Consider the following 27,640-nt stretch of genomic DNA (forward strand, 5'->3'; position numbering starts at 1 on the left):
TCTCATTAAAATGAAGTGAATGTAAAAGTTTTGACCATGCAAATCTAGTTATAGTACTATACTATGTTTTGTGCAAATGCATGTGTCTTACTTTCTAATCTACCATGATGCATAACAAAGCTTTGACCTGGTTCAATTCATTATTAGCTTTGTTGTTTATTAAGTTGAATTTATTAGTGAGATTAATATTACTTATTTTGTTCTTAGTGATGACTTCTTGCCAGTAGCAACGACACGTCCAGAGACATTATTTGGTGATACAGCAGTTGCAGTGCACCCTCAGGTGAGTTAATTTCTTATGATCATTTGAGTAATTTTCCTTAAATATTTTCCTTAGCATCTCATTTCTTGTCAATAAATGGTAGATTGCCTTTTGGAGAATTGCATAAGTTGAATGTGCTTTCTGCTGTTGAGGCGAATGAGAGTTGCAAAGATAATTTTTATCTTAAAGCTATGAGAGATTACTTGAGTTTTATGTAGTTGTAATACATTTTGTAAACTATTTCCATTTCTTGTTGTTGCTAGTATTTAATTGCTTTTATAATTTATTCCTTTGCGATGCTGGGATTTTGTTAATATGCAGGATGATCGATATAAAAAATATATTGGAAAAATGGCAATTGTTCCAATGAGTGGTGGCAGGGTGATTCCAATTGTTGCAGATAATGTATTGTCTCTTAGATCAATTCTTTCATGAGTTATTAATTTTTGAATAATTTGAACATTTTATTACTGTTTATTTAGGTTATGCTATTGAACCTTGGTTACATCATTATTTTCCACATGGACAAAGAATGTGCTAGTATTCTCCACATTTGTAGTGAGCTCCATTTTCTATAAAACCCCAATATAATATATTCTACTAACCTTGTGGATTTCTTGCAATGGGAGGAGGTATTGCTGGTTGTGCATACAAGGTTTAAGTATAACTATTTGTGATATGTAAGCCATTAGTATTCGGGAATCAAAAGCTAATGAAGTAGGAGGATTGTGTTGACTCAATTAGATTATTAGATTGTTAATGTCATAATGAGTTAGCTTGGGATAAAACCTTAAGAAATAACTTCGATGTGATTATGGGTTGAATATGAAAGTGACTTGATTGGGTTCTTGTTATTTCCATTTTTTTTATGATTATCTATCTTAAGCATAAGATTTGAAGTTGGAATTTACTCCGATTCTTATTTTTCGTTATTTACTCTCAACAATATTCAAGTCATTCATCACATCATACATTTATTTACTTGTGATCCTTTTTGGCACAAATGATTTCGAAAGCGACTGTCATTGTTTGATAGATAAATTGGCTGTGGCAGTCGCTGTAAACCATAGCACATGCACAGACTCAAGAGCTGCTGGGTATTTTTGCTGTAAACACTCCAAATTACATTTTTTTACCACCGTGAGAGGACTTCTCTGTTTTTTCCACCATTGAACATATGTGGCTATAGTATGTTGTCTACCATTGAACAAAAATGGCTATATTGAGTGACTTCTGTAGGGTAAATGGGTTGTAAATATTCTATTGTCAAAATGTTTGTTGACATTCCTTAGAAATCCTTGACACACGAGGAATTCCTACCGTGCTCTCCAACAATTACTGAACTTACTGGGAGTCACTGTTGAACCATAATGTTCCCCAGCGCATCTCCTTCATCGATTACCTATATGAACTCAAGACTTCATTGAAATTGCATTTGTTATGGTTTTTGTGTGATTATTTGAAAGGACCACAGATGTGTTAAAAGTAGTAAAATGTTTTAAGAATTTGACTTGTTTTTTCATGCATGAATTGCTACTAATGCTTATGAAGATGTACAAAATCCTGCTAAAGATTCAGCAACTGGACAAAATAATAGCTACAGGTGATCTAAAGGGAACCCATAATGAGAATGACCATGCAAACCATCAAAGACTTTCTGTGCAGTAAGGAATAAGGTTTGGCATTTAATTAGTAAAACATAGTTCAAGTCTCAATCATTCTTTGAGTAAGCAGTATTCAGTAATTTAAGTGATAATAGAATAGTTATGTTTATAAAGGTGGAGCTGTAAGTGAGTGAATTGAGGATGTGAGAGGAGAACATTCCATCTCCGTGTTGATCATTTGAGGTCTGATTATCCAGCTGGTGAAATGAATACCCCCGGTTTTTTTTTTGGAATCTTTTCCTACGAAACTGGAGCAAGAACCACACAAGTGAACTTGCAAAGTGTTTCTCGCTGTCATAAAAATTCTGATATTGAGATTCAATATTAATTCAAATGCTGTTACTAATTTGCTTTAAGACAGACATTCAAAATAAAGCATCACTTGATAATATATGAAACCCAAACGAAGTACCTTCAGAAAACAGAGATCAGCCTGACAGTTACAGTTCTGAATATGAGCGATAGAATCACTGTTACAGGCTGGACAGCTATGAACATTGCCCAGCTAACCACTTTACATAAATATAACTTGACAAGAACGCAAGTTCTCTCCAAAATGTAGAAGCAAATCAAATTGATCAACAACCCAAACAATGAGACCTCAATCTTCTTTTGTAACTTTTTGAAGCAATAAAATAATACTGTTTTCGTTATTTGCTCCAAAATTCCTTATATGAAGTAAATAATTAACTTTATGGAGCACATTTCACCTTTTTGAGGAATAATAATGTTTTCTCATGAATAAAGTCCTTTTTTCATAGCATCCATTAGAAATAACTTTTCAACAGCTTTAAAATGAGCTATTATACTTAGTTGTCCCTTTTAAAATCACCAATATTAGACAACTTAAGTGAAAGATTAATCTAAATAACTCAAAAATATGTACAAGTTGCAAAAAACACTCAAATTATCTAATTTTGCAATTTTGATCACTTTGAGGTGATATTGAAGACTGCAAACAGTGATTGGAGGCAATTGATTGACTTTCTAAAAATAGCATGCTCCTCCAAGAAGTTCCAAGAGCATCCAAAAGGTCGGAAATCAATTCTGAAAGAAACAAAGGACTCCAGTTAACCAATTGAACTCAAACCCATGAACAATCGCTCTGCAAGATTGGTCAAATGCGGACGAAAACCCATTCAGCCTATTGGGTGGATTCATTCCAGAATTCACATTGAGCTTATTGTAGGTATTTGGCATCGAGAAGGACCTGGAAATGGTATTTATTTGCATGTCTGCAGCTGCTAGGGTTTATGGTGAAAGAACTATGAATTAGAAGATAAATATTCATGGTTATTGGTTCCATTCTCTACATTGTAGACTGCTGCTAAGTAATATTCAGAATGATATCTGAAAGTCACTGCTGCAACTTCATTAGTAACTTGGGTGACCAGCAAGTGGGTCTAATTCTAGAGAGCCAAAGAATTCTGGATAGAGTACGAGGTTCAATCCTCTAACTTAGGAATCCTTGTCCTTGTGGTATCTTGAATTTGTTCTTGAATTGGTGTAGTTCTTAACTTCATGTCGTAATGTTTCTCATCCTCATTGTACTGATTGTCTTGACATCCTCTTGAAATGTGGAACATGTTGTTGCCTTGGAATGTAGACTTTGACTTTGATCCTATTGTAGAGTCCTTTGATCTTCATTTGAATAGTTTGATGTTGTAATGCCTTGTGCACCTTGTTGAGTTCCATCCCTTGATTTTGTTGCAGAATCCTTGGGTGATGCTTGCTTTGATCACAGCTACCCAATTTCACCATTTTTTCTTGGAAATATTGCTTTTCAGTTGCACTACCCTTCATCTTGAATTTCTTGTCTTGGATTGCTTCCTTATTGTACTAGCAGTGATTCTTGGATTTCCGAAGGAAATTCAAGATTGTGGTAAAGTCCTCTCCTCGTGTTGATTCTTCTTCATGTTGCATTGTTGAGTCGTCTCACTTGATATTTTGAAAACCTTGATGGCATGATGACTCTCCCTTATGAAGTAAAGTTCTTAGTCTCAATCACTGATGCTGTTACAAAACTCTCCATGTTGTGATGTCCCTTCTTGATGTAGAGAAAATTTCACCTTAATCCTCTCCCATCCTTACACTCCTCTTGAATACACCTAATGTCGCTTTCTTCAATCTTGTTGAGATGTTCCTTGATGTTGCTATCATTGTGTAGTTCTTCCTTTGATCACCATCTCCATGTTGTACCTTCAAGCTTGTGATGATGTTGACCCGCCTTCGAATGTAGAAAAAATCATTTCCATGAATATGTGGATTAAATATCCCCTCTATTTTTTTCCCAATTTTTAAACACCACAATGCACCTGTTAAGGTTAGGAAGAAAATATAATACTGCTGAAAGGTAACGCTTCCACTTTCTGATCACCAAGAGCCCGGTGTGGGAAGGTGAGAGCATACGGTGAATAGGGGATTGTTAGCTCCAAAATAAACTGAAAATACAATGCTGGACGACAAGCTAGCCCCTTCCGCTTGTCCAGCGAGCAAGAACAACTTAATTTAGAATCATTGTACCACTTTTCAGCGTTAGGACAGTTATTACAATTCTGAAAATAGATCAGTCTACCACATTTCAGCGGGAGTATAGTTATTACAAATCTGAAAATAAGATCACTCAACCACTTATTCAGCGGGAGGACTATGAAACCAACTAAGAGAAACAAATAGACGGCTAGGTCATCCTCTTCCACGTTTTTCAGTGGGAATACAAAATGTAAAATGCAATTAAACAGAGCTGATCGGTAGTACTGATTTCAGCGTTACAGTGAGTGCATTAACTTGCAGATTACAATAGGAAATTGTATAGCCAAACACACCAAAATCTTAGGAATTGATTCTCTAACAATTATAAACTATCTAGAATATGAAACAAGTAACCACTGCAATTCGGATCAAAACATCAATGCACGCTTTCCAATGCACCCTCCAGCATGGTACGCCTTGGGAAGTAGGGCGATTTTCTCCAAAAAAGACCAAATAGCTCCAAACATCACGAAACTTAGCAAGTTGAATCTCCTAGCCATGAGGGAAACATAGGACGAATACCTAGAAGTAGCAACCGAACTCGCAGAGAGTTATGAACGAATTTCATTTTTAGCTCCATACAACCAGCAAACTCCAAAACTGAAAACAACACTCCAAAATCAGAAAACAACAAATATATTCATCTTTGTTGAGCTCAATCTGCTCCTCTAAATGAGAAACAGTGACAATATTCCGCTAGGGGCTATCTTTCAAGCTCAAAACTTAAGGTACTAGGAGGTATGCATACCTCGAAGCAAGAGTCTGGAATAATTTTGACAACACTTCATTATAATAGCAATAGATAGTCTCAAATGAAGGCCAAGGCACTTATTTATAACATCCTCCCAACTCGAACCTCCTTTTCCCTCCAGTGTGGGACTTAACAATGACATTCAAATTTACTTTGTAATTTGCATTTCATTTCATCCTTCACCATGTCGTCTCATTTGCCTAGACAAAACACTTTAATTAAAATGCAAATAATACATAATGTGAGCGCCCAACATATAATTGAGAAAATGACTTTTAATATAACTTAAGCAATCCCTTTAATAAATCGTCCATTTTTGCCTTAAGTTATAATTCAACTTAAAACACCATTTTCCATCAAATACTAAACTTGCCAAAACAAGCTCCAAGAGTATGGGAGATCAAATTGAGAGAACTACCCTGCTAGATATAGCCACTACTTTGAGCTGTAGGAATCCTGCCAAAAATAGCATTGCTAAAAATAACAATTACTAAAAATACCATACTGCTAAAAATAGTGTGTCGAAATGCATTTTAAGCACATTCCGAGCAGCCGTCACAACTTACTAAAAATAGTAATTCTGGAAAAGTCTTCAGATTCGTTTGCATGTCACAGCATCGCGAAGCTCTCTTGAAACTCAGAAAAACACAAAGAAATGAGCTATCCTTGCCCCCACTTACTAAAAATAGTAAGTTTACCAAACTTCACTACTTGCTATGCATGTACCATCATTGCGAAGCTTTCTTAAAACCCAGAAGGAATCCATAATCAAAACTCTAAAACTCCAACATGCAAGCCACCAAAAATACTGAAACATCCTCCTAGAAGTAGGAAACCGTAATTTTTGCTCCCGACTAGCCTACGGGTCTCCGAAATAGGCTAACGGCCAACGGAACTGATTACTGTTGAGAAGGGGACATTACAGTGGAATGTCTTTGTTATTTCTCCTTCATCCTTACGCTCCTGTGTCATTTCTGGTCTCAAACCTGAAAAGAAAATAATTTGAATCAAAACACCAGAAATGAAAACCATATTCCACAAAATTTATCCCCCATATAATCTTTCAAATCTGGACACAAATTTCGAATACTGGAACTGATGATGCTGATCAAACTATTGACAGGATATAGCTGGAAAAATTCTTCAAAACCATGTCTGATCTTAAAATCAGAATCAGGTCTGCTTAAATTGTTGATATCTGCCTCCAAATTAGTGGAAATATCTGCCAATTCACATCAATTCAGATTTTGAAAATTCGTATTAATGTCTTATCTATAAATTTGCCTCAAAAATGAAAGGAACCGGACCTAAAAAATTTGATGGAATTCGCATTATAATTGCTCATGAAACTCAGTCCTCAGTCTGCTTATGAATTCACTCAGGTCTACACTTCACATTTTGCCTAGGAATTGAATTGATTTGATGTCATCATAAACAATTTTATCTTTATTTTATAGGGTCCCTTTGTTGAATTTGCATTAATTGTTGACCTAGCCAACCTAGGGCTTGTTAACCACATGTTCTACTTATTAATTTTTTCATTTCTCTTCTAATTAGGGCAGACTCAGGCCTTTTCTCTCCTAGGCGGGTTTTTGAGGGTTTAAGAACAAGGCTGAGCGCACTTTTAGTGTGTTCAAGAACATATTTATTGCTATGATCAGGTCGGTTGGGTAAAATTAAATATGGTCTGGCCACATATAAATCTGTATTAATTTCCTCCTTCCCAAACACAATCACACTTGCAAATTATTTCCTTGGGCTCTTCATATTAGGACAAGTGTGAATTAGCACTTTTAGGTTTGATTTTAGGTCTGGTGGAGTTTAGACAAATTTAATATTATTTAATTCTTTTGCCTAGTAGACTTTGTAGCAGTTTTGCATTTTTTGATGTGCAGGGGCAGAGTTTTACGAATATCAGCATTTTTGGATCGGAGTTTGTACAAATTTTGCATTCTTCCTTGTGGTGAACTTTGAATGACTTTTGCAACATGAAGTCGGACTTTTGAAAGGTTATGCACTGTCTTTTGCTGATCGAAGTTTGGGACAAATTTGCATTAAAAGGGCGGAGTTTTATCTAGCTTTGCAAGCCTTATCTCACCTAGGTTGGAGTTTATCAAAGTTCTGCAACAATCAAGGTCGGACTTTCAATGAGTTATGCATTAATGCAAGTCGGACTTTTGAGTGTTTTCGCATTGATGCATGTCAGACTTGTAACAAGTTTTACATTGTGAAGGTCAGAGTTCTTAAATGTTTTGCATAATGGATGAAGAGGTCGAACCTTTTGAAGGTTTTGCATTGTCTACCTCATAAGGGCGGAGTTGTTGAATGTTTTGCGCAATGCTTATTGCTGATCGGAGTATTTGACTCATTTGCATTCTTATCGATCATAGATCAGACTTTTGCCATGATTTCTTTTATTGCTTTGTGGTCAGAGTTTCACAAAGATGTGCAAACAAAGCAGATCGGAGTTTGGGACAAATTGTGCATAAATATGGATCAGAGTTTGAGACAAGTTTGCACAATGCTGATCAGACTTTTGTCAAGTTGTGCAATTTCCCAAGGCAGGTCTGACTTTCAAAAAGTTGTGCAATGTTCGCTAAAAAAGGGAGCGGAGTTTGTGTGTGTTTTGCAATGCAAAGTTGGACTTTCAATGAATCTTGCAAAGGTCTATACCTAGGTCGGAATTTGAGAGAAATTTGCACTCCTTCATAACGGACTCCACATTAGTTTTGCATTGCTATCAATCATAGAGCGGACTTTGCTTGAGATTTGCATTGTTTGCCAAATCAGACTTTTATAAAGTTTTGCATTGATCCAAGGCATGTCCGAGTTCATGAGAGTTGTGCATTGATAAAGGTAGGTTGGAGTTTATGAGAGTTGTGCATTATGTTTCAACACTTAACTTGCTTCACTTTAGTGCGAAACCCTCTAAGTTGCTCAATCACTAAGATAAATAATGCAACATTCAAAACTTGACAACCGTGACACTCCCAACAACACTATACACCTTGACAATTTCACTTGTTACACTTGACAATTCTAATGATCGTCCTGACATTGTAGAGCAAGACCTAAATGAAATACTTGCAATTCTTATTGGAATCGCAAGTAGATTTTCCACTCCAACATTTGTTGTTGTATTTCAACAATTTGTCCTGACAACATTTTTGCAACTTCCTTGCATCTTTGACAACTTGCTTGCATCTTTGACAACTTTGACGAGCTGCACAACTTTGAGCAACTTTCATCATCAAACCTTAATCTCGACACTTGAATATTGATCTGAGGGTGAAAATAATACCATTTGACTCAATCATCCTAAGGACAAACCTTGCACTCCTTGGACTAACCCAACAAACCCTCTCAGATGCAAAGGCTAAAGACTAAGAAACTACTGCCAAGCGAAGCAAACTAAGCAAAACAACTACCCTAAAAGCAAAAAATGGGGTCCACATTTGCAATGGGGTGATGTGTGAAAATGTTACAACAGAAACCTCAAATGCTAAGCAATGTGATCAAATAAGGTAACCCCAAGGTTTACAAATGTTATATCTAGACAATGCAATGGATAGACTCAGCGAATGATGTGATTTGTTGTTACCACAAAAGGACTTACACGTTACACTAGAATTAGCATCCTAAATTGTTTCAAACTTCAAATAAAAAGAAAAAAGGATGAATGTTAGAAAAATCTAAGCTAAACCTAAGGACAATGATGATAATGGATAGCGCTTGGATAGAGAAATTCCTTATGGAACTTTTTTCTACTTAACCAGAGATAGCTCACGATGCCATAGAAAGTGTAATGTCCCCTTTTCCGTTCTAGTTTGTTTTGGGGACTATTGACCAATCCCGAGACTTGTTATTCAGCCAGAGGAAGAATTAGGGTTTCCTATTTTCTAGGAGGATGTTTTGACAATTTTGGCGGCTTGCATCTTGGAGTTTTACAGTTTTGATTCTGGATTCATTCTGGGTTTTTAGAAAGCTTCGCAATGATGGTAAATGCGTAGCAACCAGTGGAGTTTGATATACTTACTATTTTTAGTAAATGGGGGCAAGGACAACTTATTTTTCTGGGTTTTCAGAGAACTTTGCAATGGTATGACATGCAAATGAATTGGAGGACTTTTCTAGACTTACTATTTTAAGTAAGTTGCGACGATTGCTCAAAATGTGGTTAAAATCACTTTGGAAACACTTACTAGTTTTAACAGTATGCTATTTTTAGTAAGTACTATTTTTATTAGTACGATTTTTACGAGTATTATTTTTAGCAGGGTTTCAGCAGGTTAGTTTAGATGGCTATTTTTGGCAGGTTAGTTTGAGCAGTTTGTCTTCTAGCATTTTTGGAGCGTATTTTGGGCGATTCATGGTTGATGAAAATATTTCATAAGTGAATTATTAATAAGGCTCGATGGATGCCTCAGGAGGAAATGGGTTAATTTTATGATATAATTTGAATTATTACTTTGAACACCTGAACACCCTTTATTGGCATTTTTAATTAAAGTATCATTTTCAAGACATAAGGTGGGTGTCCATTTCGGAGATTTTTAATTTAAAAATTATAACCTTTAAAGTGTCCAAGCAATAGTTGATTTTGGCGTACCTTTTGGAGGAATATAAAATAAAGGCAAATATTATATTGCTCTGGGCATCCAAGTTGGCATTTGACTTCATTTTATTTAATGTCAATTTGGAGGGAGCTGAATTTGAATTTGAAGAGTTTTCTCTATAAATACAGGGCTCTACTCTTCATTTGAGACTATCTTTGCTTAATTTAACGAAGTGTTGTCGAAATTATTTCAGACTCTTTCTTTGAGGAATGCATACCTCCTAGCCTCCTTCAGTTTTGTGTTTGAAAGATAGCCCCTAGCTGAATGCTGTGACTGTTTCTCATTTAGAGGATCTAACTGAGCTCAATGAAGATGAAGTTATTTGATGCTTTTTGATTATTGGAGTGTTGTTTTTAGAATCTAGAGTTTGCTGTGTATGGTGCTGAAAGTGAAATTCATTCATAAGTCTCTAAGAGTTCAGTTGTCGTTTCTCGGTATTCGTCCTATGTTTTCCTCATGGCTAGGCGATTCATTTTGCTAAGTTTTGTGATTTTTGGAGCTGATTTGGAGTTTCTAGACAAAATTGTTAATTTTAGGATCAGACTGTAGCAAAAAATAGCAATAACAGAAAGCAAATCAATGTGCACAAGGAACATCAAGAATACCCTGGGAAAACCTCCCTCTTGGAGGTGAAAAACCCAGCTATAGATCTCAGATCTTATTATGCAATAATCAAAAGTATCTTACAATATGGCTTGAACACTTGAAGCAATCAGAACCAACAAACTATGCGCAATAGGATAACGCCTTCAACCAAGGATATACAAATGATAAACTTATCTCTAAGAATAGGGTATCTGCTGTTAAGGAGGTTCGCTGCCCCAGAGATAGTGTTCGCTGCTCTAGGATGAAGATCGCTGTCATCAATGATAGTTTGGAGCCTTCAAATGAAGGTTGCTGTCCACAAGATGAAGTTTGCTACCCTTGAGGATAGTTTGTTGTCTCTAGAATGAAGATCGCTGTCATCAATGATAGTTCGAAGCCTTCAAATGAAGCTCACAGTCCACAAGATGAAGTTCGCTACCCTTGAGGACAGTTTGCTATCTCTAGAACCTTGTTCACTGTCACTGCAAGATGGTTCGCTATCCTTAAATTATAGTTCACTGACTCAGAGAAACAATTTACTGATTGAAGACAATTCGCTAAGTGTGTGTCGATACAATGACTAAGCCTTTGTATATATATGTGACTCAGCCTCCCAATTCACTCTAGGTCGGCCCTTTCAACTTGGTGCCAAAACATAGGGTTAAGTGTAATGTCCCTACTTTGAAATATAATTTAATAATAAATAATGATAAAATTAAAATACAAAAGAATAAATATAAAAATTAAAATATAAAAGAATATAATTAAAATTTGATTAAAGTTAATGAAAGTTCAAAAGGCATGAAATGATAAGTTGTGACTTCCTCAAACGTGAGATATAAAAGGGAGAAGAGAAACTCATTTGAGGGGGGGAGAATTTGAAAAATGAGAAGTGCAGATCTGGTTATAAAGGGTTATGTCCCTTCCAAAGGGCAGAAATAATGAAGAGTTGCACTCTTTCAAAAGGTGCTAGTGGTGAAAGGGTGTGTCACTTGCCAAAGGGCATGCATGATGAAGAGGTGTGACCTCTCCCTCACATTGAGAGATTTAAAGGAAAGGAATCAAAGCATCCAATAACATCACCATGGATTGATAAGATCAGAACTACTATTAAGTTACAGGCAGTAACATCTTTGTTCTTGGTGGTATGCATGGGGATGAGCTGAGAATGTATGCTTAATATATGAAACCTGATAATGTTTTCATGCAGAATTAATAGTAATATTAATATGGACTGCAATATGTATGTCAAACATACTTAATTTCATATATATATTCATAATACATAAGAAATTAGTATACTTATAGTCTAAATCATGTTATTCCTGTTAGTATTTAAGAAGATGGGAATGAGATGTTCCAAAGAGGGGCAGTCTAAATCCAAGCAATAGGTTAAGTCCCAAGATAGGGTGGGGATCAGCGACCCATAAGCCTTGAGGGTATAGACCCAAGATAGGTAAGGGCTTGGATCTATAAACTTTGAGGGAACCTATTGTATTTGGTCTCTAAGCGCTTTGGTAACATACATAAACCCTTCTCCCTTAAACTGAAGTAGTAGCAGGATCTGATAGCTATATTAAAAACAATGAATCATGAATTAATCATCTAATGAGGAAAACAAATAAGAACTTGTTAATAATTAATTGAAGAATATCAATCAATTTTAGTATATTGAAATAGATCAAGTAGGGGACATTACATTAAGATTAGAAGATACATAAGATAGGGCCTGCCCTATTCACAAGTTACAAGTTACATTCAATATAGGACCACAAGTTACATCGCCCAATTAAGGTCAGACCAAATTACAAGTTACATTTATAGGGCTTGTTCTATCCACAAGTTACATTTTATATAGGTCTTGCCCAATATTCATAGCAAGACATAATTACAAGTTACATGTATTTGGGCCCAACTCTAAGTGGTTCGGATTGCATGAGAGGTAATACATAGGAATTTTAATTGTCATTGACAAATGACAATATTAAAATTTAATAGTCAGGTATCCGAGCTAGCTACAATTTTCAACAAAAATCGCCTTATCTCCCAGGCCATACCATGCTGGAGGTTGCCTTAGAAAGTGTGCATTGATGTTTTGATCCGATTTGCAGTAGGCTGTTGGTCTTGTCTTGGTCGCCTACTCTCTAGGGACCATTTGCATTTGATTTCAAGTCATTCGAAGCTACGTGGAGAAAGTTATGAGCATTTAGGTGATTTCTATTCTTGCTGGCCTATTATTTCAGTATACTGTTCTTCATATCAGACTTGTGTTATTTACTTGTTTGGATACTTTTCATATTTTGGATAGCTCATATTTGTTAGAAGATTGATTCCTAACATTTTGGTGTGTTTGGATATCAATTTCCTTCTGTAATCTGCAAGCTAATGCTCTCATTGTAACGCTGAATTCAGTAGTACTGATCAGCCTTTGTTTAATTGCATTTTATATTTTGTATTCCCAATGAAAAAGTGGAAGAGGATGGCCTAGCCACCTATCTTTTAATTTCAGTTGGTTTCATAGTACTGATCTTATTTTCGGTATTGTAATAATTGTCCTCCCAATAAAAAGTGGTTGAGCAATCTTTTTAGTATTGTAATAATTGTCGTCCTGCTGGAAAGTGGTAGAGTGATTTACATTAAGTTGTTCTTGCCCGTTGGACAAGTGTAAGTTGCTGGCTTGCCGCCCAACATTGTACTTCAGTTTGTTTTGGAGCTAACGATCCCCTATTCATCGTATGCTCTCACCTCACTCACACTGGGCTCTTGGTGATCAGAAAGTGGAAGGGTTACTTTTCAGCATAATTGTATTTCTCTTTGTTAATTTTAAGCAATCAGATGTTAATCTTAAATAATCAGGTAATAACAGAATAGTAACAGCAATAAAAACACAAAACAAGACACACCAATACCTTGGGAAAACCTCCCTCTTGGAGGTGGAAAACCCAGCCACAAAGTGCAATGCGTATTATCTCAAATGTAGGCAATTACAAGGCAAGTGTGCTTATCTCAGATTGCTGTTCAACCAGCAAGATAGCAGATCTGAATTTCTCTTTATATGATAATGGAGATTACAACCCTTATCATTAACATCAAATTCGCTTAAGGCAAGTCTTCATTAGCTTCGCAAGATCTTGATAGCATCACCTAACAGCCAACCTTCACACAATGGATGAGGAGCAAGTTTGCACAAGAGAGAGAGAGAGATCGCCAAATGTTGGAGAGCAGATTACATGTGTTGACAACCTTAATAATGATTCGCCTTGTATATAAAAATGATTCATTATGCTGTGCAAATGACTTGCTTATATACTTGACTTGAGGTGTCAAGTCTCAAGTCGGCCTGCCTTGTTAATTTAATAATAATATTATGTATATCGTCCAAATAGGTCTAGACCTATTAAGACGTTATTGCTTGATTGCCTTTACCACATGCTACATGAGTTTGGGGTCAACCCAATTACATAATTGCTTAAAATACATATTGGGCCTACCCTATCAACAAGTTACATTCAATATAGGACCACAAGTTACATCGGCCAATTAGGGTCAGACCAAATTACAAGTTACATTTATAGGGCCTGTCCTATCCACAAGTTACATTATATATAGGTCTTGCCCAAGCAAGACATAATTACAAGTTACATGTATTTGGGCCCAACCCTAAGTTCGATTTACATAATAGATAATACATGTGTATTTTAATTGCCATTGACAACATTAAAATACAATAGATAGGTATCAGAGTTAGCTACTATTTCAACACTCCCTCTTAGCTAGGGAGGATAGCTTCCACTTGTCATGATCCATTCATGACCTTCATCTTGCATTGTCCGCAAGGATGAATGCATAAGCTCCATAGAGTATACTTGCAATAAAACACATAAATATCATGAACTCATTTCATGATGTCCATCTTGCATTGCCCGCAGAGGATGGATCCACCTTGTATTGCCCGCAGAGGGTGGAAGAGGTCTTACACCTTAGCCTTATCCCAGAGAAGGATACACTGTCACCTTGCATTGCCCGCAGAGGGTGACTCCACCTTGCATTGCCCGCAGAGGGTGTAAGATGCAGTCTAAATTGCATCACTAGTATTGAGACTCCCTCTCAATCAATATTGTGTTCTCCACAATTCCAAGCTTCTCTCTGAAGTACTCAAACTTCACTTGAGCTAGAGGCTTGGTGAGAACATCAGAAACTTGTTCATCAGTGCTGATATATTTCAGCTGGATGGCACCTCTTTGTGCCATATCACAAATATAGTGATAATGAGTTTCCACGTGTTTTGACCTATTATGAAGCACGGGATTATTAGACATTTAATACAACTTTGATTATCATAATAAATAACAGTGGATTCCCAAGGTTGTCCAAACAACCCAGCAAGAAGTTTGCAAAGCCAAACTGCTTCTCTAGCTACCACACTTGAAGCAATGTATTCAGCTTCTGCAGTACTCAATGCAACTGGGGACTTTTTCCTACTGGCCCAAGAGATCATAGTGGAACCCAAGCTGAAACAGATTCCTGAAGTGCTTTTCCTGTCAGTAACACTTCCGGCCCAATCAGAATCAGAGTAGCCTTCCAAATTGATTACTGTGTTGATTGGATAGATCCAAGATTCAATCAACTGCCTGTACTCTGAAGGATCTGCAAAATCAGAGTTAGTTGAAGAAAAAAAAATACTCAACTTCTTCAAGTTAGTTTCCATCATACGAAATCTTTTCAATATATCAATAGTATATTTTCCTTGACTTAGAATAATTTCATTAGGTCTTTGCCACATTTCTAACCTTAGAAAGTAGTGCATTAGACCTAGATTCTTCATTTCAAATTCAGTAGCTAATTCTTTCTTACACCTAATGATGAAACTATCTTCACCAGATAGAAATAAATCGACATATAAAACCAGAATTAGCATTTCACCATTAAATACTTTAAAGTAAATGTTAGGATTAACATCATTCTTATAAAACCCTAAACTAACTAAGTACTTATCAATTCTTTCATACCAAGCCCTAGGAGCTTGCTTGCGACCGTAGAGAGCTTTTTTCAGTCTGCACACATGAGTTTCTCTATTATGAATCTCATAACCTTCAGGTTGTTTAATATAGACAACATTAAGAAAATAGTCTTTATATCTAACTTCCAGCCTGCAGCATTAGCTATAGTGGTTCTAATATTAGTATATCTAGCAGCAAGAGCAAATGTTTCCTTCTAACTACATCTAGCTTCATATTTTCAAAAAACTTCCATATGGAACTGTCTTTTGATTCTTAATATAAAATTGTGGTAATCAAGTCTCATGAAGATTGCATAAACTAAGAATCAATCAAGGAAGGCAGCCATAAATCAAAGATGAGAAATGCCAACCTTTTCCCTACTTCACTTTTACGAAATGGACGTATAGTATAATCATTATGATCAAGGCATACCTTCAAGTGAAGAAACCAAGCTCCCTCTTAAGCTTGAAGGCATGGTAATTCAAGAAACTCTTGAAGAGAAAATATCCCAACAGAATGAATTAACATGTAAAGTAACTTATCTAGACTTCAACCATTGATAACATATGCCAAGATTGCTCGAAAGGATATTGCCAAACTATGATGAACTTCAACCATAGAGTAAAGCTACACAACATTCTAAAATTGTTTTCCATAGTTGAATAACAGAGAGTTAGCTTATATTAGAAAACTAAGGCAAGTGTATGACTTCAGAAAACATTTTACAAAATCCATAAGCAAGGTGTATAAGCCTAATTGTCTTTCCAGCCAATGCGTAAAATCAGATATGACTATTGACCACTCAAAAGGATACACATTGTAGTTGAGCACAAGCGTATGATCGAAAGCCAACTTCAATAAGTTAGATACCTCATTCATCTTAGGTTTCATCATCAAGAGAATACTTACTTCAAAGAATGTAATAGACAATATGCTTAAATTGAAGAGATAGTGTCGCAATGAATATTATGTAAGGATGATGAAAGGCATGACAGAAAATGCATTAGAGCTAAAGGCAATCCTCTACACAAGAGGAGCAGAGCAAGGTTATAATAACAACATAACAAATAACATGAGGGCCTATTATGAAGAGCTGAAGAGAACCAAGTGTTACATAGTCACAACCCTAAATGACAACCTTATCCAAACATAAAACAAAACAGAAAATGCTGTCCATACGATGTTAAGAGATTTGATGCAAATCAAGAGACACACCATAAGAGTATATAATTCCAGAGCAACAAGACTATTGAGCATTTAAAGACTTAGATAGAATACAGTGCATCAGAACTATGCAACAAGTGTCATAAGGGATCAGATTATAATACGAAGACAGTAAGGTCAACATTGGGCATAGATACTAAGAAGGATGTCTATCACACCAATGACTGAGGTTCGATGTTTCCGAATCTCCTATAAATTTATTCATCTTTCTATTTGTGCTTGCCATCATAATACTCCTAGATTTATATCTGAATACACATGCTGAAGTCTTAAGTGCCAAGGATGTATTTAGATCAATGCATCAATTAAGATCACCACATCAAATAGGTTGAGAGCTTAACATACTTAAAAAAAATAGAGAGTAGGGCATAACTATCTTCAATGGTTCAAACTGGATTAGAACAAATTCTTAACACAAGAACAAGGCTCAAACTAGGGTGATTGTTCCAAACCTTAGGAAGAAAGTTAGGCAATACTGAGATCTGAAAACAAGTGCACAAACTGACATATGAAAGCACCCTCAGATGAAGTAGTTAACAAGCAAGAGAACCTTGTGCACTAGATAAGACACTAATAACAATAAGGTAATCAGATGCAAATCTCCAACCAGGTGGACCCTATAATTGAGAATAGAGGAATGAGAGCACGTGAAATCTTATACTTGCTATCGTCCCATCGATGCCTTTAATTTGTCAAGCAGACATTGCTGTTGAACTTTCTGATTCACGGTAGACTTCTTGAATTGCTTTATCTCATCTAGATCCTTAGGCTCAATCAGATCCTTATCTTTCACAAACTGTAATGGACCTTCCATGGTGTAAAATTTAGGGCACCTTCAAGTCTGTCTTTGACTTTCAGACCTGTAAACATCTTGCAAAACTAACAACAAACTGAAAGTGAAGGACAACTAATAATCTGATTATTTAGAATGAACCTAAAGCTCTGATACCATGTTAATTTTAATCAATCAGATGTTAATCTTAAATAATCAGGTTATAACAGAACAGTAATAGCAATAAAAACACAAAACAAGACACACCAGTACCTTGGGAAAACCTCCCTCTTGGAGGTGAAAAACCCAGCCACAAAGTACAATGCGTATTATCTCAAATGTAGGCAATTACAAGGCAAGTGTGCTTATCTCAGATTGCTGTTCAACCAGCAAGATAGCAGATCTGAATTCCTCTTTATATGATAATGGAGATTGCAGCCCTTATCATTAGCATCAAATTCGCTCAAGGCAAGTCTTCATTAGCTTCGCAAGATCTTGATAGCATCACCTAACAGCCAGCCTTCACACAATGGATGTGGAGCAAGTTCACACAAGAGAGAGAGAGAGAGATCGCCAAATGTTGGAGAGCAGATTACATGTGTTGACGGCCTTAATAATGATTCGCCTTGTATATAAAAATGATTCATTATGCTGTGGCAAATGACTTGCTTATATACTTGACTTGAGGTGTCAAGTCTCAAGTCGGCATGCCTTGTTAATTTAATAATAATATTATGTATATCGTCCAAATAGGTCTTGACCTATTAAGACGTTATTGCTTGATTGCCTTTACCACACGCTACATGAGTTTGGGCCCAGCCCAATTACATAATCGCTCAAAATAAATATTGGGCCTACCCTATCGACAAGTTACATTCAATATAGGACCACAAGTTACATCGCCCAATTAGGGTCAGACCAAATTACAAGTTACATTTATAGGGCCTGTCCTATCCACAAGTTACATTATATATAGGTCTTGCCCAAGCAAGACATAATTACAAGTTACATGTATTTGGGCCCATCCCTAAGTTTGATTTACATAATAGATAATACATGTGTATTTTAATTGCCATTGACAACATTAAAATACAATAGATAGGTATCCGAGCTAGCTACTATTTCAACACTCTTTTCTAACCTTAACAGGTGCATTGTGTGTTAAAAATTGGAAAAAAATTGGAGGGGACATTTCAGAAAGAGTGCGATCGTTTATGGTAGTGAAAGATTTTCATACTAAAAACATTCATCGAAATACCCAATGTTGGTGCAATTCAAATGAACATCCACAATCAAACTTTTGCCAAAATGAGGTTCAAACTAAACGTAAACTGCAATTTGCAATCAACAAACTACATATGGTATGATTCAAGGAATTCATCACATATCTTCACATTTCTCCATTAATCAGTCAATGAACTTCAACTAAAACTTGAGAAGTAGAAAGCATGAAAAATGTTGAAACAACACACAAAGATCCAACATATCGTCAATTAAATTTATGTATTTATTTTGACATAGGCTTGGCAAATTTTTTTGATCTTCTCCTACTGCTACTTATACTTTCTTCTTCTACTACTATTAACTATTCCGTTTACAAATGAAAAGGCCAAACCTTATATTGACTTCTTATTACAAATGCAGGGCGCAAAATGATTCTAAATCAATGACCAAGATAATTTAATGAAACCCTAAGTGGAGTTAGTTACAATTACCACCTCCTTACATTTGATTCCAACCAATGAGAAAATTACAAGCCCTTAAATGCACGCCCTTTTAGAGAAAGGATCAATAAAAGATGAGCTGTATTATTTAATTTAGTGACTTCCACACATTGAGTTGTTCTTCTTTAGATGAGTAAGGTTCAATGAATCTGGACATGTTGACCTTGAATGATTTGATTCGTGGAGATGAGTAGGCGCCACCTCAGCTTGCTTTTTTGTCGAAGTGTTCTTCGTTCTTTGCATCTAGCTCTTTGTTTCAACTCTGCTTCTTTATCATCATAAAGATGTCTTTGCATTTTAAACCTGGATTAACTCTTTAAAAATTCAAAATGCATTCCTTAGGCTTCGTCTCTTTTGCGCTTCATCTTCATCTTTGGAATCCTTCATGATGTCTTGATATTTGGGATGTCCTTGATCTTCCAATCGTTGTCCTCTGTCGATGACTTGGTCCGTAATGTCTTTGACTTTGTACACCTCCACGTTGTGATGTCTTTCATCCTATTCAATCGTAGTAGAGCAATCCTTGAAAAGCTCCTTCTTTGTTATCCTCTTGAAATGTAGATCTTGTATTTTGCACTTCAATCTCCATCATCGTCCCATTGCAATTATACCTGAGAAGAAAGAGAATACCTTAAATCATGAAAGTGAGTGAAACCATTATGTTAATGAAATGCAGGACTATTATGTTAATAAAATGAACGTTCAACTTTCATTCTAAATGAAAAATTCTAAAAGGATATTCCATGGTAATCATTCAAAAAACATCAATGAGTCCCACAAACACATTCCACAAACCCTCTCATAACCTGGAATTAACACTTTAGTCTTGGACATTTTATGGATATGATGTCTCAAATTTGGAAATGATGTTCCAAGTCTGGAAATTACTCAAAATGAGGATGAAAAACACTTGAATCTGTATGCAAATCATTAATTCATCCTTCATAAATCATTTCCTTTCAGGTCTGATTGGTTTCTTTAACAAAATCTGCCTCTTGCTTTATCAACACTTGCCCTTGAATTCTGATCTCCTTGAACAAATTTACATCATCTGCTGTTGAATTTGCTTTGAACTGATTTTTTTGCACAAAATTCGCACTCTATCTGCTCAGCTTTTGTCTTGATTTCGAATTGGATTGATTGATGTGAAATGAAAGTATTCATCTTGAATTAATAGGGGCTCCATGCTATAATTGTATCCTCGATGAGGGAAGTCGGCTCCTCCACTTCCAACATGTTTTGCATTATATTTTATCCTCCACACGATTTGGGAGCGATTCAATCCTAAGTCGGCTTCCAATTGATTTGATTATTCCTTGCTTTTACTCATTTCACTCCATACGTTTTGCATTTCATTTTTCAAGCCGACCTTCCTCTTAATTTATCCAAATCCTTCCATAATTTCATGGATTTTCATTACTCGTGGAAAAATCTGTATTCTCAAATAATTTCATGGATCTCATCTCCGTATTGAAAAAGTCCAAGTTCTCAAAATATTTTGTGGATTTTCCTAAGGGATTGATTTTTGATAAAATTCCATGGGAATTTTAGGATTTGACAATGGGTTTCTTTATCTTTTTGAAGTGATTTTTATGCTTGTAAAAGGCTTTCTAAAAGATTTTGAGCAAATTTTTTCCTTAAGTCAAGGATTTTTATGGATTTTCAAGAATAAATTAAAGTTATTCATGAATTTGAAATGAAATTTGATCTTTAGTCTTGAATTGTCGAGTGAAATTATACTTGGATCTTTGGACTTTCCTTGACTCTACCTTGGGTTTTGTTCATTTTTTCCTTGTTCATCCAAATGGCACGAAAAAAGTAGAAGAGTTTAGCAAGTCATGGATTTTTGTAATTTCATCTAAAATTTCAGGGATTTTGAGTGTAAGGAAAATTCCAAATGCATAGAAAAAATTATGGATTTTGTGAGTCCATGGAATTTGCGCAAAATTCCAAGAAAAACATGTTCTTGACATGGATTTTCATTTTTTTTCCAAAGAAATTTAGGAGTTATCAAGGATCTATCATGAATGTGAATTTTCTTCCCTTAACTTGACATAGATTTTCAATAAAATTCCAAGGGTAAATTGAGCATTTGACAAGGATTTTCCATTTTTTCATTATTTTCGTTCAGTTTTATTCTCTTTCCATGATTTCTCCTATCTCCCAATTTTTACTTTCTTCTCACGGATAAAATTCTTTATTCAACCTTGCAATTTTTAGTGATCCTTATCTAATGTCTTGATTTTTTTTATAATTTTTCTTTTTTGATCCACATTAATCATATTTTCCTCATTTTGTGCAAAGGATTCAAATTCATCTCATTTTCCTTAACTATCAAGCTCTGAAATCCAACCTCGACAAGGAATTCTCCTTGTCTCGATCTTGAATTTTATCATCTCAACTTTCCTTGACAACTGAACAACTTTTCTTTAACCATTTTCTTCTTGACTTGTCAAGCCAAATTTTCCTAGGATTAAGACCTCTATTCCTCATCTGGAAGATCACTTAATCATGAACTTGAAACTTAGTGAATTTCTAACTTGATCTATCCATTTCCAAGGATGAACTTTGCACTCTTGCTCAAGTTTGCCATATTTTCCTTTGCACTATTTCAATGTTGCAACTTTGAAGCGACCCTAGGCAGGACCTATGCATTTTCACTAGGACTTGACATTTTGAGAAGGAAACATGCAAATCACACCCTTACCCAAGACAAACCTTTCACTCCACATGTTTCAAGGAATGATCATTGCATTTCCGGACTAACAAGGGTTTACAATCTTTCCAAAGGGTAGAAAGCTAAGAGACCAAAACCATTCTGAAGCTAAGAAACACAATTACACAAAACAACTAAGAAAACAGAAAGTCGGGTACCTATTTCCAATGGGTGTGTGTGTGTTTACAATACAACAGGAACTTTATTAAAAGTGACTTATTTGGGGCCCAAAAGTAAAATTAAAAAGAAATTTTAAAGGTCACTTTGAGGGGGAAAATGAAATATGCTATTTCAATTATATGAAAAGGGTATAAAAAGGAGAGTTGGAGAGGAGATTCATTCTTGGCTGTTATTTTCAAACCCCAACTTGAGTTGAGTAACTATGCATATATTCCGCTCTAGCACGAAAACCCTTTGACAAATATGAGTTTTGAGGATGGAAACCCTCCTTGTCAATTTATGAGTAGATTAATCTAGGATTCATAGGGTGCTCAATGTTGGAAATTTTGTGGATATTCATGCTAAGTAATTGAAATATCATTTCTAGATTTGTCGTTTTGGTTTCTAGTGGAGTTGTATATTGGAGTTTATTTGAAGAATATTTGTGAAGCAAATTTTTTTAATCTTTAAGGTGTAATTTCTAGTTTATTTTGGTGGTTGGGTAAACCCTAAACAGGTTGTACCATATTTCCTACATAAGGGGATTGCCATACTAGTCTTTGAGGTGTAGTTTGCAAACCCTGGTAGTACTCAGCGAGTTGTCGAGTGCATGTTGGTCTTTTATCATGCAAGAATTTGCAGGTTTGACTTGTAAGTCTGTAGAGACAGGTTTTTGACAAAACCTTGTTGTGTTTTTTGGTGAGTACTTAACAAAACTTGGCAAGCCTATCGTGAAAAATCATGTAGGAAAAATCACGTTGACAGAGTGAGATGCAGGTTAAAATGTGTCGTTGACACGGTGATTTGGCTATAAAACCTTGCCTTTGCCCCTCCATTAACAAATAGCAGAAAGCACAAATTTTATAGCATATTGGCCAAAAGAAACATTTTGAACTCAGTTGAATGGCCAGAAATTGCCAAAAATAGTAAGTGTCAAAAGATTTAATCAATGTTGGTTAAACAAAATTGAGTTCACATACCAACATGACTGCTTGGCCAAATAGGGAGCCACAATTGAGGTGAGGACCATATTCTCTACCCCTCCAATTTTTCACTAGGGTGGAGAAGAGGAAATTGTAAAAAGTTGTAATTTTTTACCTGCCTAGATATGAAATTGATGATGAAGATTTTCAAAGACAATCTTCATAAATTCATAATAGTTATTAGTTAGCAGCTAGCTATTGTATCCACTATCTGGCTTCGCCTGATGATGCAATTTTGTAATCCATATATTTAAGAATCAAATTTGATAGAAAATATTTCCTTATGGTTTTGTAGACTCGTTTGATACATTTTTTAATTGAATTTCGCAAACAAATTGTGTTCTTTTATGAAATTTTAGTATTTTTTAAGTTGCCAAGATTTTGTTAAGTTGAAAATTTTGGATTTGTCAAGTACTCTGCATGTCCAAGTCTAAGAACTATCATTAGGAGGAGGTGTGAAAATTTTTGGGTTTGTCAAGTACTCTGCATGTCTAAGTCTGAGAACTATCATCAGGAGGAGGCGTGGAAATTTTATAAGGAAATATTTGGCTTGGAAAGGAAACACATTAATTTTTTAAGAGGTTTGGAGCTTCCATATACCCCACCCACCATATATTTGGGGTTATTTACTCTTATCTGCTGTCACAGCCATTTCTTGGGCAATAACAGTACGACATAGCAAGGAAGGGTCTGAGTTATTGTAGTTTTCATATCCAAATTTTGTTATCAACATTTTCTATGAGTTTCTTCAGCATCTTTGTCATATCACCAAATAGAGGTTAGCAGTGCATTATTTCAGTGTTTTATATGCTTATTACAGAAGTGGCATCCAGCATTGAATGTTTAAAGCATAAGTTCTGAGTTTAATAATAGTGATTCATGTATGGCTGATCTGAATGTATTTTCATGCTGACATAATAACAGATTTATCTGTTCAAGTATATAATAGTTTGCATTTATTTCTAGTACATTTTGTCAAACAGTTGTCCAAAAAAAAAAATAATTTCATAAAAATTTGTTTTGAAACATGAAGGGCTAATTTATCTTCGTAATCAGAACCAATCTTTCATATGCATGCTTAACATCTGAAAGTTGAAAAGGAGAGTATGTAAATATGTATCACAACCTTGGTCGATGATGTATACATATAAAATGTATTGGACTAAACAAGTTTTATCCTGTTTGAGATTTAAACAAATATTCAAGCTTCTTTCAGGGAGAATTTAAAATTGAAGAGATGTTAGGTGTTGACACTATACTAGATATGATAACCATTATGAAGGTTGAAAATGTTGATCAGGAAGATGCAAAGAAATTTATGATTAAATCCTATATCCTCACTCCCTAGGAAATATTCATTCTTGATGTCCAGATTTTAAGGATTCTAATCTAAATTACAAAAGATAAACAATGACATGGACTCCTAAACAATGCTACTTGACATAACAGAACTCAGTTTCCAACTTATGGCAACAATTTATGCCTATCAAAGTTGAGCTTGGATGGATTGATATAGATGCAATGTGCTTTTAGTTTATTAAATTAACAACATTGTATTTCCTACTTTTATTCTGATACTTTGAGGATGAAGCCTTTTCAACATAGGAGTGCATATTATTTAGCTAATTTAGTGTCCTATGTAATCAAGGGTCTTTTTGAAGGGACAGAATTTTGTGGTGAAACAATCTATCATAGGATCCCCTTGGTTTGCATATATATCAGATCATCCTATGCATCTTTTGCAAACTTGTCTATTCTATATTATTTCTTTAGATGTCATTATTACCTTTTTTTTGTGTATGCTAACATTGCAATCTACAAAAAATTGAACCTTTGTAATTTAATGTCGACATTGCCACCTCAGAACTTGATGCACTTGCACCTGCCATAAATGCTATGAGTTCAAGTAATAAGTCTGTTTAGGTTGTCATGCTACCTATTCAATATTAGACCCTTCTTAAGGCTGGTTACATCACTAAATGTGTTACATAAAAATATCTGATCAGCCTTAGATGCTTTCCCTTTTAATGTATATATGAGAGAATCATTAAGATGTGTATAACTTGCCATTCAGAAAAAAATATTTCCTTTTTTGGTGGCCCGAATTAGAAAAAATGCTTTTTCAACTTTTGGCCTTATCCTTTGGTCTTATATTGTAACTTTTACCTTTTTTAATTTACATATTCTTTGATCTTTGTATGGTTTCAATTTTATAGACTAAAATGGGAGCTCAAAATGTGGCAGTATGTGGATAGGGAGTTCGGAACAGGGGCATTGAAGATAACTCCTGGACATGATCAAAATGACTATGTGATTGGGGAAAAGCTTGGTCTCCCATTGATTAATATTATGAACAAGGATGGCACTCTGAATGAGAATGCTGGGCCGTACAGGTAAATGTCTTGTAAGTAAATAAATTTATGCAGATGAGTACATGCAATGCATTGCAAAAGCAAGTGTTTAAAAAATAGATAAATGTGCAAGAACGGTTGTGTCAGTGCGCTTTAATTTGGCTGGAAGGCAATGACATTTTATTTATTATGAATCATATTTGTTTAATACAGAATCATGTGCCATTTGAACTATGTTTACAGAGGTCTTGATAGGTTTGTTGCTCGGAGTAGGCTTTGGTTAGATCTGGAAACTGCAGGACTTGCTCTGAGGGCAGAACCATATACTCTACGAGTGCCGAGATCTCAGCGAGGTGGTGAAGTATGCACAAATGACGATTTTTTTCTTGTTGAAGTTTTTGTTTTCAGACATTTAAGTTGAAATATAATTTAAATGGATATCTCATTTGTTCCCTTCTCTTAAATCGCATATTTCAGAAAATACGTTGATCAAAATGCTTTTTCTTTGGAATTTTGCACTTATTTCCATTTAAATGGCCTTTATTTTGGTGATAGTCTTTTTCTTGTTATTTTAAGGTTATTGAACCCCTTGTGAGTAAGCAATGGTTTGTAATAATGAAACCTTTGGCTAAGAAAGCTCTCGAGGCTCTGGAGAATGGAGACTTGAAAATCATACCAGAAAGGTTTGAGAAGGTATAAAAGTCTGACTTTTTTACTGTTTACATTTTATCTGCATGCATAGGAAAATAAAGTTGCAAGTAGAGCTGTTTTACTTTTTGATGGTATTATAGAATTATTCTGCCATCCTCGCACTGGCATGCTAACTGAGTGCACTATAGGGCTCTAAAATATTTAGAATGAGAAATTAAAAAGCATATGTTTCAGCATGTGCTAAGTTGTTACTCTGGATTACATGTTGATGGAAGTTATATGGAAGTGTGACTTTGAACAACTCAAGCTATTTTGAAATGGAAGACTCTGAGAAAACTAATACTTAAAGAAATTAAGAATGTCAAAAACACGATGTTTCTACAGTTCACTATAGATGTAAAATGAGCTTCTGGTAGAAAACTGTGTTCAAGCTTTTAGATCAACATTTCTGATCACACTCAGTGATCTCTTTTCTCATCTTGAAGAAAGATCATGGAGTCTCATCCAAAATGTTTATCTAAAAGCTTCAATACAGTTTTGTACCAGAAACTCATTTTACAACTTGAGAATGGTTTCCTGTCCTTATATCTAAAAATAGATTTGTCTTCTGCCAATGGAAATGCTTAAACAACATTGTTATATTTGGTGGGATGATTTATAATCTCTGCAATTAAATATGATTTAAGTAATATTCCATTTATGAATGATTTGTCATTGGCAGTAGACTTACAATCAGTGGCTTTCAAACATAAAAGACTGGTGTATTAGCCGGCAACTTTGGTGGGGCCATCGCATTCCTGTTTGGCATGTTAAAGAAAGAGAAGGGGAATACATTGTTGCCCGTAATGAGGCAGAGGCATATAAAAAGGCTTTTGAAAAATATAGTGAAACTGTTCACTTAGAGCAAGATTCTGATGTCCTTGACACATGGTTTTCAAGGTTGTTATCTGAAACTATTTGGTCATTTCTTTATCATGAATGTTGTTATTTTTTGAGAATATATTTAGCTAGGAATTTGGTTACATGCCTTGAATACCCCTCTCTTTCTCAAGGGCTTAGTTCCATTTAGATATCCTGTATTTAGGTAGTTTGTGTCGTTGTTTCTTGATAGTTTATTTGAATCTTTTGAAACATTTGTCTTTGTCTACCATCTTTTCACCCTGCACTTGAACAAACCTTTGTTTCACTTGTTTAGTTTTCTGTAATCATTGTTCTTGGCATTGAGATTGGATAACCCAAAGTTTTATAAGTAGGTTTTGTTGCTTACAAATCATGATTTAATAGTTGCTCTTTAAAATACATGTATCCTAGTAAGATTGTGTATGTTTGTGGGTATTTTAGGTAGACTACATTACATTTTACAAATTATGAGGTTTGTCAATCGGTGTGACTGTTTACAGTGATTGTTCTTTTTGGATCACCTGACCACAATGTCATGCATAATGTAGATTACACTGTTTGGCATAGTTGTCAGTTTGTTATCATTCTCACTCATATGCATTGAGTGAATGTTGTTTTATTCTATGTCCTTTGTAAATTTCCTTTTTTATTACTATATTAATGTTTTTGACATTATAGTAAATTGGATCTATAATTATTTTTAATATTATTCTATAGTTTCTAGATGATTCTTATTATCTATTTTCTTGT

At 35.1% G+C, this 27,640-nt stretch overlaps 1 protein-coding gene across 4 annotated transcripts in view; it reads left to right on the plus strand.

The window, feature by feature from the left end:
* Positions 1 to 27,640, plus strand: part of LOC131061526 (valine--tRNA ligase, chloroplastic/mitochondrial 2) — a 304,617-nt gene that overhangs the window by 97,033 nt on the left and 179,944 nt on the right. For all 4 annotated transcript variants that reach the window (XR_009110548.2, XM_057995258.2, XM_057995259.2 and 1 more), the window contains exons 9-14: positions 208 to 283; positions 584 to 667; positions 25,233 to 25,381; positions 25,583 to 25,700; positions 25,916 to 26,032; positions 26,715 to 26,929. Coding sequence is in view for 3 of the 4 variants with exons in the window: in XM_057995258.2 (XP_057851241.1) it covers positions 208 to 283; positions 584 to 667; positions 25,233 to 25,381; positions 25,583 to 25,700; positions 25,916 to 26,032; positions 26,715 to 26,929 (759 nt within the window). In the remaining variant the exon portion in view is untranslated. The remainder of the gene's footprint in view (positions 1 to 207; positions 284 to 583; positions 668 to 25,232; positions 25,382 to 25,582; positions 25,701 to 25,915; positions 26,033 to 26,714; positions 26,930 to 27,640) is intronic.

The sequence above is a fragment of the Cryptomeria japonica genome, chromosome 8, assembly GCF_030272615.1.
Source record: "Cryptomeria japonica chromosome 8, Sugi_1.0, whole genome shotgun sequence".
NCBI lineage: Eukaryota > Viridiplantae > Streptophyta > Pinopsida > Cupressales > Cupressaceae > Cryptomeria > Cryptomeria japonica.